This window comes from Achroia grisella, unplaced genomic scaffold (assembly GCF_030625045.1).
Source record: "Achroia grisella isolate CSIRO2021 unplaced genomic scaffold, CSIRO_AGI_Agris_v1 utg308, whole genome shotgun sequence".
NCBI classification, from domain to species: Eukaryota; Metazoa; Arthropoda; class Insecta; order Lepidoptera; family Pyralidae; genus Achroia; species Achroia grisella.
In genome coordinates, this window is record NW_026712791.1 from 627271 (window position 1) to 642095 (window position 14825).

At 32.8% G+C, this 14825-nt stretch overlaps 2 protein-coding genes across 2 annotated transcripts; both read left to right on the top strand.

The window, feature by feature from the left end:
• The first annotated feature begins 7453 nt into the window (after nucleotides 1-7453).
• Nucleotides 7454-8943, top strand: LOC131843433 (uncharacterized). Its single transcript, XM_059192076.1, has 2 exons — nucleotides 7454-7580; nucleotides 8114-8943. Exons 1-2 carry the CDS (start codon nucleotides 7454-7456, stop codon nucleotides 8941-8943), a joined length of 957 nt encoding a protein of 318 aa, XP_059048059.1.
• Nucleotides 8944-9787: 844 nt separating this feature from the next.
• LOC131843434 (uncharacterized) lies at nucleotides 9788-10972 on the top strand. Its single transcript, XM_059192077.1, has one exon. The coding sequence runs from the start codon at nucleotides 9788-9790 to the stop codon at nucleotides 10970-10972; it is 1185 nt and encodes a 394-aa protein (XP_059048060.1).
• The last annotated feature ends 3853 nt before the right edge of the window (nucleotides 10973-14825 follow it).

The window sequence follows — 14825 nt, forward strand, 5'->3', positions numbered from 1 at the left end:
AAATATGTATTTACATGAGGACGATGTTCCGGATGCCTTTGCAAATAGTGGCATGGACATGTGAACTTTGTCTATGGTAAATATTGTACATTTTCTTCCTTGTAAATTAGTTTTAACTGCGCATAGATGGCTGTTATGAACTGCGAAGTTTCTAGAATGTTCTATGAGAATGATGTATTGTTTCTGTAAAGAAATACATTCATATTAAATTCTAGTTATATAGAGTGGTCACATCTGGCCAACCCCAGAACTTTAATAATTCAATTTTGCAACCAACACTCTGGTAATATAACACAAAATAATAAGCTTTGGTAGAGCTTGTACCGTAATAATATGCATAACTATTCTGTCTCATTAATTATAACTATCGCCTTTCTTCTTCACTTATTAATTGCTAGTATGCTGAGTTATATTTTGAAGGATATAATAAATATGGTAGTAAAATTACTGGGCAATGTATCTGAAACTTTGTCTACGCCACAGGACAAAGAATGTGGGATGATGCGATGCATTTTTCATGCAGGCAATTCATACATTAAGTTTTGGCAGCTTTACACTTTCTATATATAATTGTTATATAAAGACTGTGACGTTATTAATCTGTAACATCATAGTAGAATTCCACCAAACATAATTTAATTGAAATCTCAGCAAAATGTGGTCAAGTCCAATATAGTTTATATTTGGAACACATTCATTTATTCTATGTATAAGTAGCTACTCATGCATACTAATCATGCGTTTTATCTTCTTTTTATCCAATAAACATATTACTGGATATACATTTTGTGACATGAAACCATTATGATTATTCCTAAAATAGCTAAAAACTATATTTATAATATTATGAATCCCTAATAAATATCAACTAATTATGATTAATATTTTTTCTTATTTTTTAAGAGTCAATATACATTTATTTTAATAGAATTGATGTATTTAATGATGTAGGAAATCATGCAGTTACTCTATTTATTGTCCATAGATATATCACGGACATAACAAAAGAATACTTGAGGTCTACGCAGTCGTAAATAGCGGTTAAAAATATTTATTTACGGTAACCTTCCTTCAAGTTGAATCCACAGCCTTCACTTGTGGTCAAGGAGAAAGTACATACGGATAACAGGTGTACACATGTTGCTGTCATTAGCTGTATTTCCCTGTTTTTCTTATGGCGTAACGTGTAAATATGTAGTGATGGACTTTACATATTGATTGTCAGTATTATCTTACTTTTTTATATACACAATTATATTAGTAGATTATGAGACGGCTCACCTGATTTTAAGCGGTGGTAATAAATTTATACATGAACACCGTTATTATTTGATCCTCGATACACCCATTTCATTGCCATTCAAGAGGACTGAAATGTCATATCCTGTAATTTTAAAAAATTGTGCTGTTCAGCGCCTAATGTAGGTGAAATAGGTAAGTACGCATGTAGGCTACTTTGTAGAAATAGATTTTCTACAAAGTAGCCTACCAGCGTATTATTTTATATATTTATTTTTTTAATCATGACATAATTATAATTGTGCAAACAATCATTGTATCCAATTTTGTACTCAGTTACATAACTGTGGATGCAACTAAACTAAAAACTAAAATTAGCACTAGAATTAGTGTAATTATAACACAATGCCAGAATTATGAGCACACATTGCTTCCTAATAACATGTTTAGTTTTGTTTTGTATTATGTTGCTTTGTATACTATAACATTTCTTTGTTCTTAATTTTATTATAATGTATTATTTTATTTTTAGAGTTTTAAAAATTTGATTTTTTTGCAGGTATTCTAAGGTGCAATAAACATTTTGAACAGAAACTGGACCAAACATGGAAAATTTAATAGCCAAATTATTGTCTTTTGTTAAGTATATTTGTCTTCAATATTTATTTATTTAAACTTTTATGTACCTACCAATATACAAAGAATGGTAGATAAGGCAAACAAAAATTACTGTAGGTAGTAATTATTTATTTTGGTATAAAGATAACCATTAACGTCTTCTTTTTTAGTATTTGTTTTAATATTTATAATTTAATATTCGTAGTATATATTAGTTGAAACTTGCAAGTTCTTTTTGTGTGAAAAAAGGTATTATTAATTTTTTTTATTGGATTGTTTAAGCTATTGTCAGGTGACTGTAGCACTTATAGTACTACCTACATAAGTCTATTGTGCTCTCCCTTTTCAGAGTTCGCTACCTACCGTACCGTCAGGGACAAGAATTGAAGGATATTCTTAGGAGTGATGGTTTTTATTTCCTCGGTAATAAGTGAAAATTTTCCAAAGGAGATATTTCGTTTATCCATGAGTGGTTGTACCACATAGGATGTGTATTGGTGTTTCCTCTTCAGTTTGGCAGAATCTGCAAATTTTTGTTGTGCATAGGCCTAGTTTTGCCATATGCTTGTTTAATTTGCAGTGTCCTGTAAGGGCCCTAGTCATCATGCATATGTTGTTTTTACTCAATAGCAGTAGTCTATGAAGTATTTTGTTCGAGTAGCCCGAAAAGGTGACCTATGGCCGTCCTAGTGATATAAACAACTCATTTTCGCGTCTTTTATTAAATATCATTCGACTGTTTAGTAGTAAAAAGCTAAAAAACAGCCAGTCATACTTTTGTTCATTATATGAATTTGTAGGTATATAGTTGTGGGTTGTATTTGCAGTTAACTGCTAGATATCAATTTAGATAGGCTCACCATATTAGGTGGATGGGTTTTATAATTTATTCTGGAAACTTCTTCGTTCTAAATTTCGAATACAAGACGGTTTAAAAAAAATTACAATTACTCAATGTTTGCAGCGCTATTCTTACTGACTCTTAAAATAGCAACCTTATAAAGCACTGTGTCGAAGTTTCTGGGCTCCGGGTTGAAACATTAACATCAACTGCAAGTAGTCGACTACTCCAGTAACTGGTATTGACGCAAAAAACGTATTGACGTCAAACTCAAGTCAACACTTACTTGTATCCATAAAGAACATTAGGCAGATTGTATTACAGAAACATCTCGATATTTTGGTATTTACCTGATGTTGACTTCTTTAATAAATGATATTGTAGAATTTGACTTATACCTATAACCTTTTAAATACTGCGTATTATAGAATTTTCTACATGTAAATTAAGTATTTTTCTAGGCAGTTTTAAAAAAGGAAACGAATATTATGTACATTCTATTTATTGTTTGCAATGTTATATCACTATATGTTATCTAAAAGTTATCTGTGTGGGTAACTCTGTATGTATATTTTATCTTAGCGGAGCTTGCTTTAGAAGCTATGTTCCGTTTGAAGGGTGAGATTATCGGCAAAGACAAGTAGCCAGTGTAATTAAGATTGATACTCGTATAGCATGGCATCTTAGATACGAAAATGATAGCGCATGTATCAAGGATGTCACATGATACGTACCTAGTGGTATACCTATGTGCCACGGTTATCACTTACCATCAGGTGAGCTGTTAGAAAAAAATTCAAATTTTCTAATACGGGTAGTTATATTTATCTTTTAAATATTAAAAAATATTGTTTGTTTATTTGTCCTCTATGAGTTTCTGTACTATTCATCTAATTTTGATTAAACTTGGTGCGATTTATTTATATATTTAATATCATATGAACAATGGCGTCAATTTAAATATATATATATATAACTGTTTAACATGCATTTAAATCCTTAAAAATGTGGTTGAGACAAGCTTTCAATATATTTCATGTAAAACTAATGATGTTGCGGGCAAAAACCCTAGTGATAAATGAAATAAATAAACGATGCGTCATTTCCTAAGTAACTCATACTTGTTTGTAAGCACAAGTCAAGTTTATCAAATGGTAATATCGGTTAGTCTTCAATAGATGAGGGCAAATGGAATAATACTGTTTCCATTTGCTCCACAGTTGTTTGTAACAGTCATGATTATTTTATTCATATACTAAAACACTCGGCTTACGTCTTCCTGACTTGAAAAATAGTCTCCCAACGTCTAATTATGTCTTCAAACCATGCAGAAACCCACAACAACTTATACACACAAAATTTCATGTAAAATGTTGTGTCCAGTCTAACGGCTTGGCCGTTTAATTGACAAACACATGCACAAAAAAATTATAAATATTGAGATATATATTTCTAGGTGATTCTTATTGATGATCCAGATGAGGTAGTTAGAAGTATAGTATTATCAACTGTCGACGATGTATTGAACGCAACACTACATATGGCCACTTTTTTTATACTACGATGGTGGCGAACAAGCATACGGGTCGTCAGATGGTAAATGGTTACTGTAGCCGACCCTTAAAAAATCTTAAAATCTGACCCTCTTAAAATATCACATGCTGTAATCTCGTGAGAAAACCTCAGTTAAGTAAATTAATATTTACATCCAACGTCTACTACAAGAACAAGCTCCTCCCGTCTCTCATATTAGTGATGTTTATAATCTTTGTGTACCATCATATTTCTGTCAATTATAAAATATATTGTTACATAAAGATTTATTTTGGTGTCGGCTATTTTTGAACTCACAGTGTATTTGACACTTTTACTGATTTTATTTTATTATCTTTTTATTATTGTTTATCAAGTGCACATATGTTATAATACACAAAATACTAATAGTGTTTATTATATCAGTGAAATATAATATGCAAGTGTTATTAGATTTCGATTAAATAAAACATTTTTATTTGGAGACCAATGACAACGGAAATTCAGATCGATACGCTAGTTACCCTAAATGGCGTTCCGACAGAAGTTAGTGGGGTTTTTAAATAAAAAAATAATGGAAATAGGTGTACAAACCCTGAGATTTCTAAGCCATTTATAGTTAATTGAAATTTTCTAAATATATATAATAATAACAACATACTCTTCAGCCGAATCACGGCCAGTGATAAGATTAATCTTAAAAATAAGGTCATCTGTCGTAATCTGTTAGTTACTTACCTACTCCAAACATCTACGTTCAATATAACATCCGTGACAGACAGGCCTCTTCTATATCTATTTATATACCAGGTCACACGGACTGTACGGCTTCAGTACAGAGGCCAGAGACCCAAATACCAATGAACCTGCATATAGCACTTACACAAGTCTTTTTTGCATCTGGCTCAAGGACATCCCTTGAGCCTAAGTACCTAAATAGGATTATATTAGGCTTTCAAAAGTTAATGCAAAATATAATATATTATAAAACATTCAATTATATTTTTAAATCATTTATTAAATTGCACTGCTTTATTATCTTTGATCAGCGCGATCGTTAGCTGGTAGAGAATGTCATTAGGCATTAAGTCCGGGATGTATACAATTTAGTGTGCAAAAGAATAACTATATAAATAAATATATTTTCGCCAAGGGTGGAGAAGGACCTATATATTTTTTTAATGAAATTATGCCTTAAAAATCTAGGACAATGACAGTTCATCCTTGTCTTTATCTCTTTATTTGAGAAGGGCGCAGTATATCATCCTCTCGCGCTGCATCTCTATAGACTATCATATCTGAGCAGCTCTCCATCTGACAAAAAAAGAATGGATGGATCGTGTGAAAGATGAAATGTATAAAACATTTCATCTTTAACAGTCCATCCATTATTTTTCTGTCGTCTTCTCTCTTTCCATAATGGCAGTCTATAGTGTTAAATAATAAAAGAACAAATAAAAGTAATAGATAGTAGATTTGTTTTGCATGATCATGGTAAGATCATGGTAATCGTCAACTGTGGACATATTATAGATGTCATATGGATACCTAGTTATTTTGTATTTTTGTTTGCAATTCTCTATATATAATAAACGAAGGCTTGGGAAACACGTGATAATTGCTAACAAAAGATTTTTTTACAATTCAACGACTATTTTGAAGTATCTCATATCAATAGAGAAAAACGAATTGACACGAAACTTCTGAGAAACCGCACTTCTTAGTTGGTTGAAGTAGTTATTTTCCTGTCGTGGCGGAGACGTGGGAGTAAGGCGAAAATGAATGACGCGGGGGTGGTTCACCCCACGTGTGGAGCCGAAAACTTGTAGCCCGTGCCCTGCAGACTGTAAGGCTGACAAAAGACTTGACGTGCGGAGGCGTGTCATATTAGATTTACTATCTACTTATTATTTATCACTATGTTTATTTATAAAATTTCAACAATAAAAGAGAACAAGTCCATTTGACTATATCTAATCATTGAGGTCGCTATGTTAATACTTAATTCTAATTGAGTTGAGTAACTTAGCCGGGGTTGAAGTCCAACATTTGGACTTTGTGGTGGGCCCGTTTTATCGCCGACTCGGCGGTGAAGGTCGTTCACATACTTAAGTCTCACTTAAAAAGCAAAACATGATTTACGTTATCAAAGATTTGTTTATATTTTAGATCTATTTTTATTCGCTTTGTTATTTATTTATATAATTACGGACTTTGCCATTTATAATTATCTAAATGTAGATGATAATTATCAACTAATTTGGAATGCAATGCAATAAGCATTGCATTCCAAAGTATGGAAGGGACTGATGAAATATATTTAATTAAAAACCAAAAAAACCTGCGGTTCATAATAGCACTGTGATTTAGGCATTTTCGGGGATGACGAATCAGTGTAGATAAAACCCAGCCATATTAATTTAACGAGATAATTAAAAAATAGTTTCATTACTAAAATACTAATATTATAATGTGACCAAAGAGGATAGAATTAAACTGGTTTGTCCAGACGCATTCTTACAGAGGAAAATATATGTAATATTCTATATTTTATATATCCTTGTAATGAAAATAATTGTAACCTAGTAGGTATGTCATAGTTTGATTTCTCTGATACAAGGTACAAGGCGAAGAAATAGTTTTAAAAAGTCTTTGGTATAGGTATTATAATTTAGATTATAAATATTTTTTGTAGTAATAAAATACATATAGTATATACAACTACATAGTTACATAGTGATAATATGGGTTGGTACTATCCTAAAGTATGTCTATAATTCGTAATGTGACATACGGTGATATGTAAAATATGTATAGGTACCTACTTAATAAATAAATAAGGTATTACATATATTTATACTTTATATATATTATATATAATAATATATTACTCGGTTAAATCGCTTTATGCGCAGATACTAGTCAGAGAATAAATAACGACGTACAAATATATATTCAACGCAAATTAGTATTGTGAAATTATATTTCGTTCTTCATTCTTCAGATATACAATTATATTAACCAGGTAGTCCTTTTATCCTACATGGCAACTCGCACGATTTTTAGAGGTACAATCGATAAAGTTATCGATATACCCCCTTTTTATTTTTATTTTTATTCTTTTGTCTATCCCTGCATATTTCTCGTTTTCTGTTCATTCTTTTTTCGTGCGTGGCAACGAAAGCACCTATTCTTAAGTATCTCGGTAAAATAAAAATAATCATGCCGAAAAGGTGTGCTCAAGAGAAGATCGAACATTACAATCGAAAAATCAGAAAATTAGAAGAAAAACAAAAGCGGAAGAGAATTCCGAGAAACGTAATTTCGACAGACTCAGACGAAATCTCAGGTTAGTAAAAGTTCAAATTACTATAGTGTACAAGTCTTAAGTACATTGTACATACATTGAAGTACTTTAATAGCTAACCTGCAGTACTTCAATACTATGTGTAAAATGGGCCTGGAGGTTGACTGCGGGTCATCACGACGGTACCTTACACAAGATTATTATTTCAATAATCGTTATTACGAAGGCCCAGAGGTTGACCGTGGGTCATCACACGGGCTAATTAGTAATCATACTAATTTTCGTTAAATACGATGAAATAATAGTTACCTTTTCTTTTCCCGGGAGGTTGATCGTGGATCAACACGATGGTATATGTAATCATGCACCTAGAGGGCGACCGCGGGTCACCACAAAAGGTCATACAAACTTATATGATTAAACAAAATATAATATTAAAGGTTTCACAAAAAAAAAAAAAAAAAGTTTATTGTAGTAATAGCCTATTACAAAAATATTTATATTCGCTATATTACACGTACACTAAGCTACCTCAGTTGTACACAACTGAACTTATTTTTCTCGTTATTTTTTAGATAACGAGCCACGAGTCAGTAGCGAGGTAGTAATACCGGCTGCTACTCCACCAGAAACAGCCGCAAACCTACCTGAAGCTGAGACATCTAATCAAGATGCTAGTGAGACAGTTCAAGATTCAACCATAGTTCCCGAACTAGATCCCGAAATACTAATCGCCTTAGGCGAAGCAACGGATGACTCACCAAAATATGGTGAAAACATACACGACAATCTAGCTCGACTATGGCAACCTATTCTCAAAAAAGGTTTGAACAAAGAGTCAAAGGATAAATTATTGAAACAATATTTAATCCCGGCTAACTGTACGCTCCTTAAAGCCCCAAAGCTAAATCCAGAGATAGCTGCAGCTGTCTCGGACGCCGTCAGAGGACGGGATAAAAGAGTAGAAGCAGTTCAGGATCAGCTGGCTTTAGGGTTAACCGCACTAAACAGAGGTCTGTCGATTCTCCTGGACAATGATCAAGATAAACTCCAGGCAATAAAACTTATAAGTGACAGTTGTCGCATTTTGTGCGATCTACACTTCGTTGAAACTCAAGCTAGGACGAAATTCGTGACAGTCGGCTTGGAAAAGTCCTTCCTCAAGGTCATACAGGACGTTGACCGAGACGAAATGCTCTTCGGAAGCAGCCTCCCTGAAAAAATAAAAGCTTCAAAGGCAATAGAAAAACAAGGACTACAGATTAAAAAATCCAGTCCCATAGTTAAAACCCAAACGCCCGCTTCACAACAATCATCTAGTCGTACGGCCTCCCAGGGAAACTGGGTGGCCCCTCCCCGTTATCCATCGAACAGAGGAGGACGAGGGGGGGCAAGAAGGGAGTAATGACCAACCGCAGAGCTCCTGTTTCGAACGCACCAAAAACTTCATTCCAGACGAGACAACGTGCCCCAACGCGTCATTAATTGAGGTACATGCTGGCAGAATACAGCATTTCTATAATTGTTGGCTTAAAGTTACAAAAAATCCCGTAGTATTAAAATGGATACGTAATGGATACCCAATCCCGTTTAATAGGAAAATCAGCCAAAATTGCACCCCCCGTAACATACTAAATTCAAATAAAGAATTTTCAGATATGAGGGTAGCGATCGATAAATTGCTAGAATTGGGGGCTATAACATCTTGTAAACGAACTAAAAATGACTTTACTTCTAGTATTTTCTTAACTCCAAAACCAAACGGAACAAAGAGATTTATCTTAAATCTAAAACCACTCAACGAATTCATTCCAAAAGAACACTTTAAAATGGAAGATCATCGAACAGCAGCAAAATTAATACCTAAAAACGGGTTTTTAGCAACAGTAGATCTCAAAGAGGCGTACCTATTGATACCTATACAGAAAAGTCATCAGAAATATTTGCGTTTTATCTTCGATCAAACATATCAGTTTAAAGTCATGCCGTATGGCCTTTCGGTAGCCCCGAGAGTTTTTACCAAAATTATGAAAGAAATAATTATCTATCTCAGACAGCAAAGGCTTAAATCAGTTATTTACCTTGATGACATTTTATGTATAGGTAACACTCGGGAGGAGTGCCAGGATAATATAAATAAAACATTAAAATTACTTAAATGTTTAGGTTTTGTAATAAATTACGAGAAAAGCTCCTTAAGGCCGCAACAAACTTGCAAGTTTTTAGGTTTTATATTTAACACAGTAGATATGTCTATATCACTGCCCATAGAAAAACGAAATAACATAAGCAATCTAATCGATAGATTCCGTTCTTTACAAAAATGCACCATTAGAGAATTTTCTCAATTAATTGGAGTTCTAGTCTCTGCTTGCCCTGCGCTCAAGTATGGTTGGCTCTACACAAAAATATTAGAAAGACAAAAATATTTAGCGTTAAAACTTCACAACAGTTACGATAAACAAATAAAATTAACAGAATCAATATTACCAGAATTAGAATGGTGGAGAAAAAATATTATTTCATCCACCAACACATTGAGACCAGACGAAAATTTCGTAATGGAAATTTTCTCTGATGCTTCTAGAACAGGCTGGGGAGCATTCTGTAATGGTGCACGTGTAAACGGCTCTTGGACAGATGAGGAATATTTGTTTCACATTAATTATTTAGAACTCTTAGCTATATTTATGAGCTTGAAGTGCTTTGCTCGCGATATGTCCCACTGTTCTATACTGTTACGCGTAGATAATACAACAGCTATCAGTTATATTAATAGAATGGGCGGCATACAATTCCCACATTTAAACGATCTGGCTAAATCAATTTGGTGTTGGTGCGAGGAACGTAACGTTTGGCTTTTCGCGTCGTATATTAATACAAAGGAGAATACTATAGCAGATGAAGAATCAAGGAAACTAAATTTAGACACGGAGTGGGAGTTATCAGATTGGGCATTCCAAAAAATAGTAATAACTATTGGAAACCCGGAAATAGACCTCTTCGCCTCTCGCACCAACACTAAATGTCAAAAGTATATATCTTGGAAAAGGGACCCAGAGGCTTTTATGGTAGATGCCTTCACTATTAACTGGGACTCATACTTCTTCTATGCTTTTCCACCTTTTTCTCTTATACTCAAATGTTTGAGAAAAATCATTAGAGATTCGGCAACGGGCATTCTGGTTTTTCCCTACTGGCCAGGACAAGCCTGGTTTCCACTTCTACAAGACCTATTAGCATCAGAAATCATTACATTTAAACCTAGTAAGAAGCTTTTACTATCACGTTTCAGACAGCTGCACCCTCTACATCGCAGCCTTACCCTGGGGCCGCGAAGCTCTGCGGCTCGCCTTTATCAAAAGAAACACACCGTCGGTCGCACTAGACATTATGGTTTCTTCGATTGCGGAAAATACTCTAAAACAATATAGCGTCACATATAAAATATGGTGGCAATTCTGCGCAGCAAAAAACATTGAAACGCTTAACCCTTCAAACAAGGACGTGTTAATTTTTTTAGCAGAACAATATACAGAGGGAGCTTCCTACGGATCGGTAAATTCACATAGATCCGCTCTGTCTTTGTTATTAGAGAATAATATAAGTTCAGACGATCAAATAAAACGTTTATTAAAAGGTATTTACAAACAAAAACCCCCGTTACCAAAATATATCAATACATGGAACCCCCAAGTAGTTTTTAGCCATATCTCTAACTGGTTTCCAAATAAAAATATTACATTGGAGAAACTGTCAAAAAAATTAGTAACCTTACTTGCTCTCTGTACAGCACATAGGGTACAAACAATTTCACTGATCAAAGTTGATAATATTAATAAGAGTCCAGAAGGATTTAAAATAGTAATTACAGACATTATTAAAACATCTGCAGCCGGAAGAGAACCACCCATCTTGTTTCTCCCCTATTTCTTGGAGAATCCAAACATTTGTCCTGCAACAGCATTAGAAGACTATCTAGATATTACCTCGGATTTAAGATCAAACACAATAGAAAATCTTTTACTCACATACAAAAAGCCTCATGGAAAAGCTTCAAGTCAAACCATAAGTAGATGGATTAAACAAACATTATTAGAGTGTGGTGTCGACGTTAGACTGTTTAGTGCGCACAGCACACGACATGCATCTACTTCAACAGCGAACTACGCAGGCATCTCACTGGATGTAATAAGGAAGACAGCCGGCTGGACTAATTCCTCTCAAACATTCGCCAGATTTTACAATAGACCTATTGTAGACGAGGGTCTTTTTGCAAAAACAGTTGCTTTTCAACCATAAGATTAATAAGGTCAATTTATATACTTAATTTATTAGATCAGGATGTGATTACCAATAATTTAATGATAACTCTCAAATTATATTTATTTTCTTTCAAAAATGATAATCGCCTTTGTTATTATTATTAATATAAAAATAAAACTTTTCTAATTATTTCGAGGATTCATCTCTGAACATCTACCTGGTTAATATAATTGTATATCTGAAGAATGAAGAACGAAATATAATATATGATCAAACGAACTTCTGGAGTGAAGTTCGATCAATATTATATGAGTCTTCATTCTTCAGATATATAACACCCCCATCCCAAATCCCAGAAAAGTTTTATATTTGAGTCTCTAAAATATGAACAGAAAACGAGAAATATGCAGGGATAGACAAAAGAATAAAAATAAAAATAAAAAGGGGGTATATCGATAACTTTATCGATTGTACCTCTAAAAATCGTGCGAGTTGCCATGTAGGATAAAAGGACTACCTGGTTAATATAATTGTATATCTGAAGAATGAAGACTCATATAATATTGATCGAACTTCACTCCAGAAGTTCGTTTGATCATATATTATAGTGGATAATAAAAAGAACACTTTATTCTCCGCTGACAAATCTGAAATTTCTTGTCTATGGTCGTCGTCATAGGATAATCCTACATCTATGTTACCAATGAAACCAATGTTACTGTACACACACACCTAATACAAAATCGATAGAAAAAGAAAATCAATTTCTCCTTTTAACATCATTCGTTAACCTCTGTTGTAATCCTGCAAAAAAGGGAATTGTACCCTTAAAGATATATAATTCAGATATATTCAGTAGCAAATAAGCAATGTGCACTAAATTTCTCTAAATCTATATAATATATTAATAGCGCCCGCCTCGCCCCGGTTTTGTTTGGTTACCTAATAACATATTATATTAAAAAGCACATATCCGTCTTTAATATTGAACCTAACAAAGAGTAATAAATTTGGTCAAGTATTGTTTAGTTTTACCCATAAACAATTTTTTATAATAATAGTAGGTATAGATTATTTTAGTGGTGGCACTTTAAGACTTTAATGTGGAAATTAATTTTTTTTGCATTTATTTAAGCTTATACACATACATCTCTTAAATAAGTTTATTTAAATAATTATAGAATAGGTTATTTTGGGTCGTTTAATAAGAGTAATTTTAATTTAATCTATACATATAAATAAAATTGGAATATACATATAAATAATATTGTAATATTGAATTAACCGTTTTTTACTATATGCATATGAATATAAATATATTTTTTTTTATAATTTTTGTCTATCTGTTTGTCTGTTCCAGTTAATTTCTGAAATAGCTGGACCGATTTTGACGGGACCTTTTTTGGCACTACCTGCCAAAAAAGGTCCCGTCCCGGTCCCGATGTGATAAGGTGTAACTTATACTACTTTTATTTTAGAAAAATAAACTTAAATTCCACGCGGACGAAGTCTCGGGAACAGCTAGTAAGCTTAAATAAATACAAATAAGTCACAGAAATATTTCTTAACACAGATCACGTATGGGCAATGGTAATACTAACATGATACTAAAATTGCCGAAATAAACTTATTCCGGTCACGATTATTCCATTGTTCATGAAACTTAAATAGAAATATATTTAACCATAAACCATCGCGATAATGTAATATTTTAATAATAATTGTTCACATTACTATTTAAATACTTAAGCGTATATATGTAATTTATATACGGTCATAAATAAGATGTGGTGACGTTATATTATATACGTTATGAATTTACCCAGACAATACGGAGTGTGTAGAATACGTACAAGTTGACAGGTTAACTTTATTAATTTATTTTTAATTTTTGAGTAAAAAAACTTAAAAAATTGGTAATCTTCTTAACGTTTGAACTTTTTTTTAACCGTCTATTCAAGGAAGAGAAAATTTTGTTTGTTCGGTTCCGCTTTGGGTTTTGTGGAACAAAATATATATAAGAATCGCGTTAATATTTTAACAAAAGGTAACTATAGGTCTGTACGTACTTAATTAACTATTTACCTAATTTTAACCTTTTGGAAAAGCTGCTATTTATTTCGTTATTAATGGTCTAAAGAGGAAACTTTTTGACTTGCCAAAAAAAATTTAGGACAATGACTTCGAGAGCCATTGCTCTCGACATTAACAGACTCGAAACGTGTTTTAATGCTCAAACTTGCTACGTGACGTGACATATCTAGGTAAATAAAAAAATGAACCTTTGTCGGCACAAAGACCGGCTACCCTAATGGTATACACTGACTAAGCACTAATGAAGAATACAAGGGATAGATTAAGTTTTAGATTACATTAGTTGCCCTATCATGGGAAATTTACAAGAAGTAGAACGAGAACTAGAACATACGCGCAGGTCGACTGTGAGACAACATTGTTTAATAAGGAGTAACTATTTGTAATAGAGTGAGACGAGAGATGTTTAGGAATATTTGTTAATCCTCCTTATTGTGTATGCGACAATGATGTTTATTAAATAGCTACTTAATTTTCGCATTTCAATCGTAAATTCTGAAAACATATTACAATGACAGACATACAATAGGCATCAATTATACTTAGATTAGACGATAGAAGTATGAAAATTTGAAAATTGAAGTAGAAATAATTTTATATTTTCTTTACATAATATAGTGCTTGTTTGTAAGAGATTTCTTTAAGCGATAAATCCGCCTTTTGTTAAAGACATTTATACAAAGTGTTATATTTTTATACTAATTTTGTTAATGAGCCATAAAGAGTTTTTATTATAATTAATAATAACTTATTATTGTTATTACATACTTACATGAATCTAAATGATTTGAAATATTTTCAGTCAGTTTATATTTTGAATCGATCAACTTGGAACAAACGTGTTCATTGGCGTAGGACCTTGTTATACCGGTTATCGGCACCGCGCCCCCAATTTTTGCTTAGTGAATTTATGTGAATTATTTAATA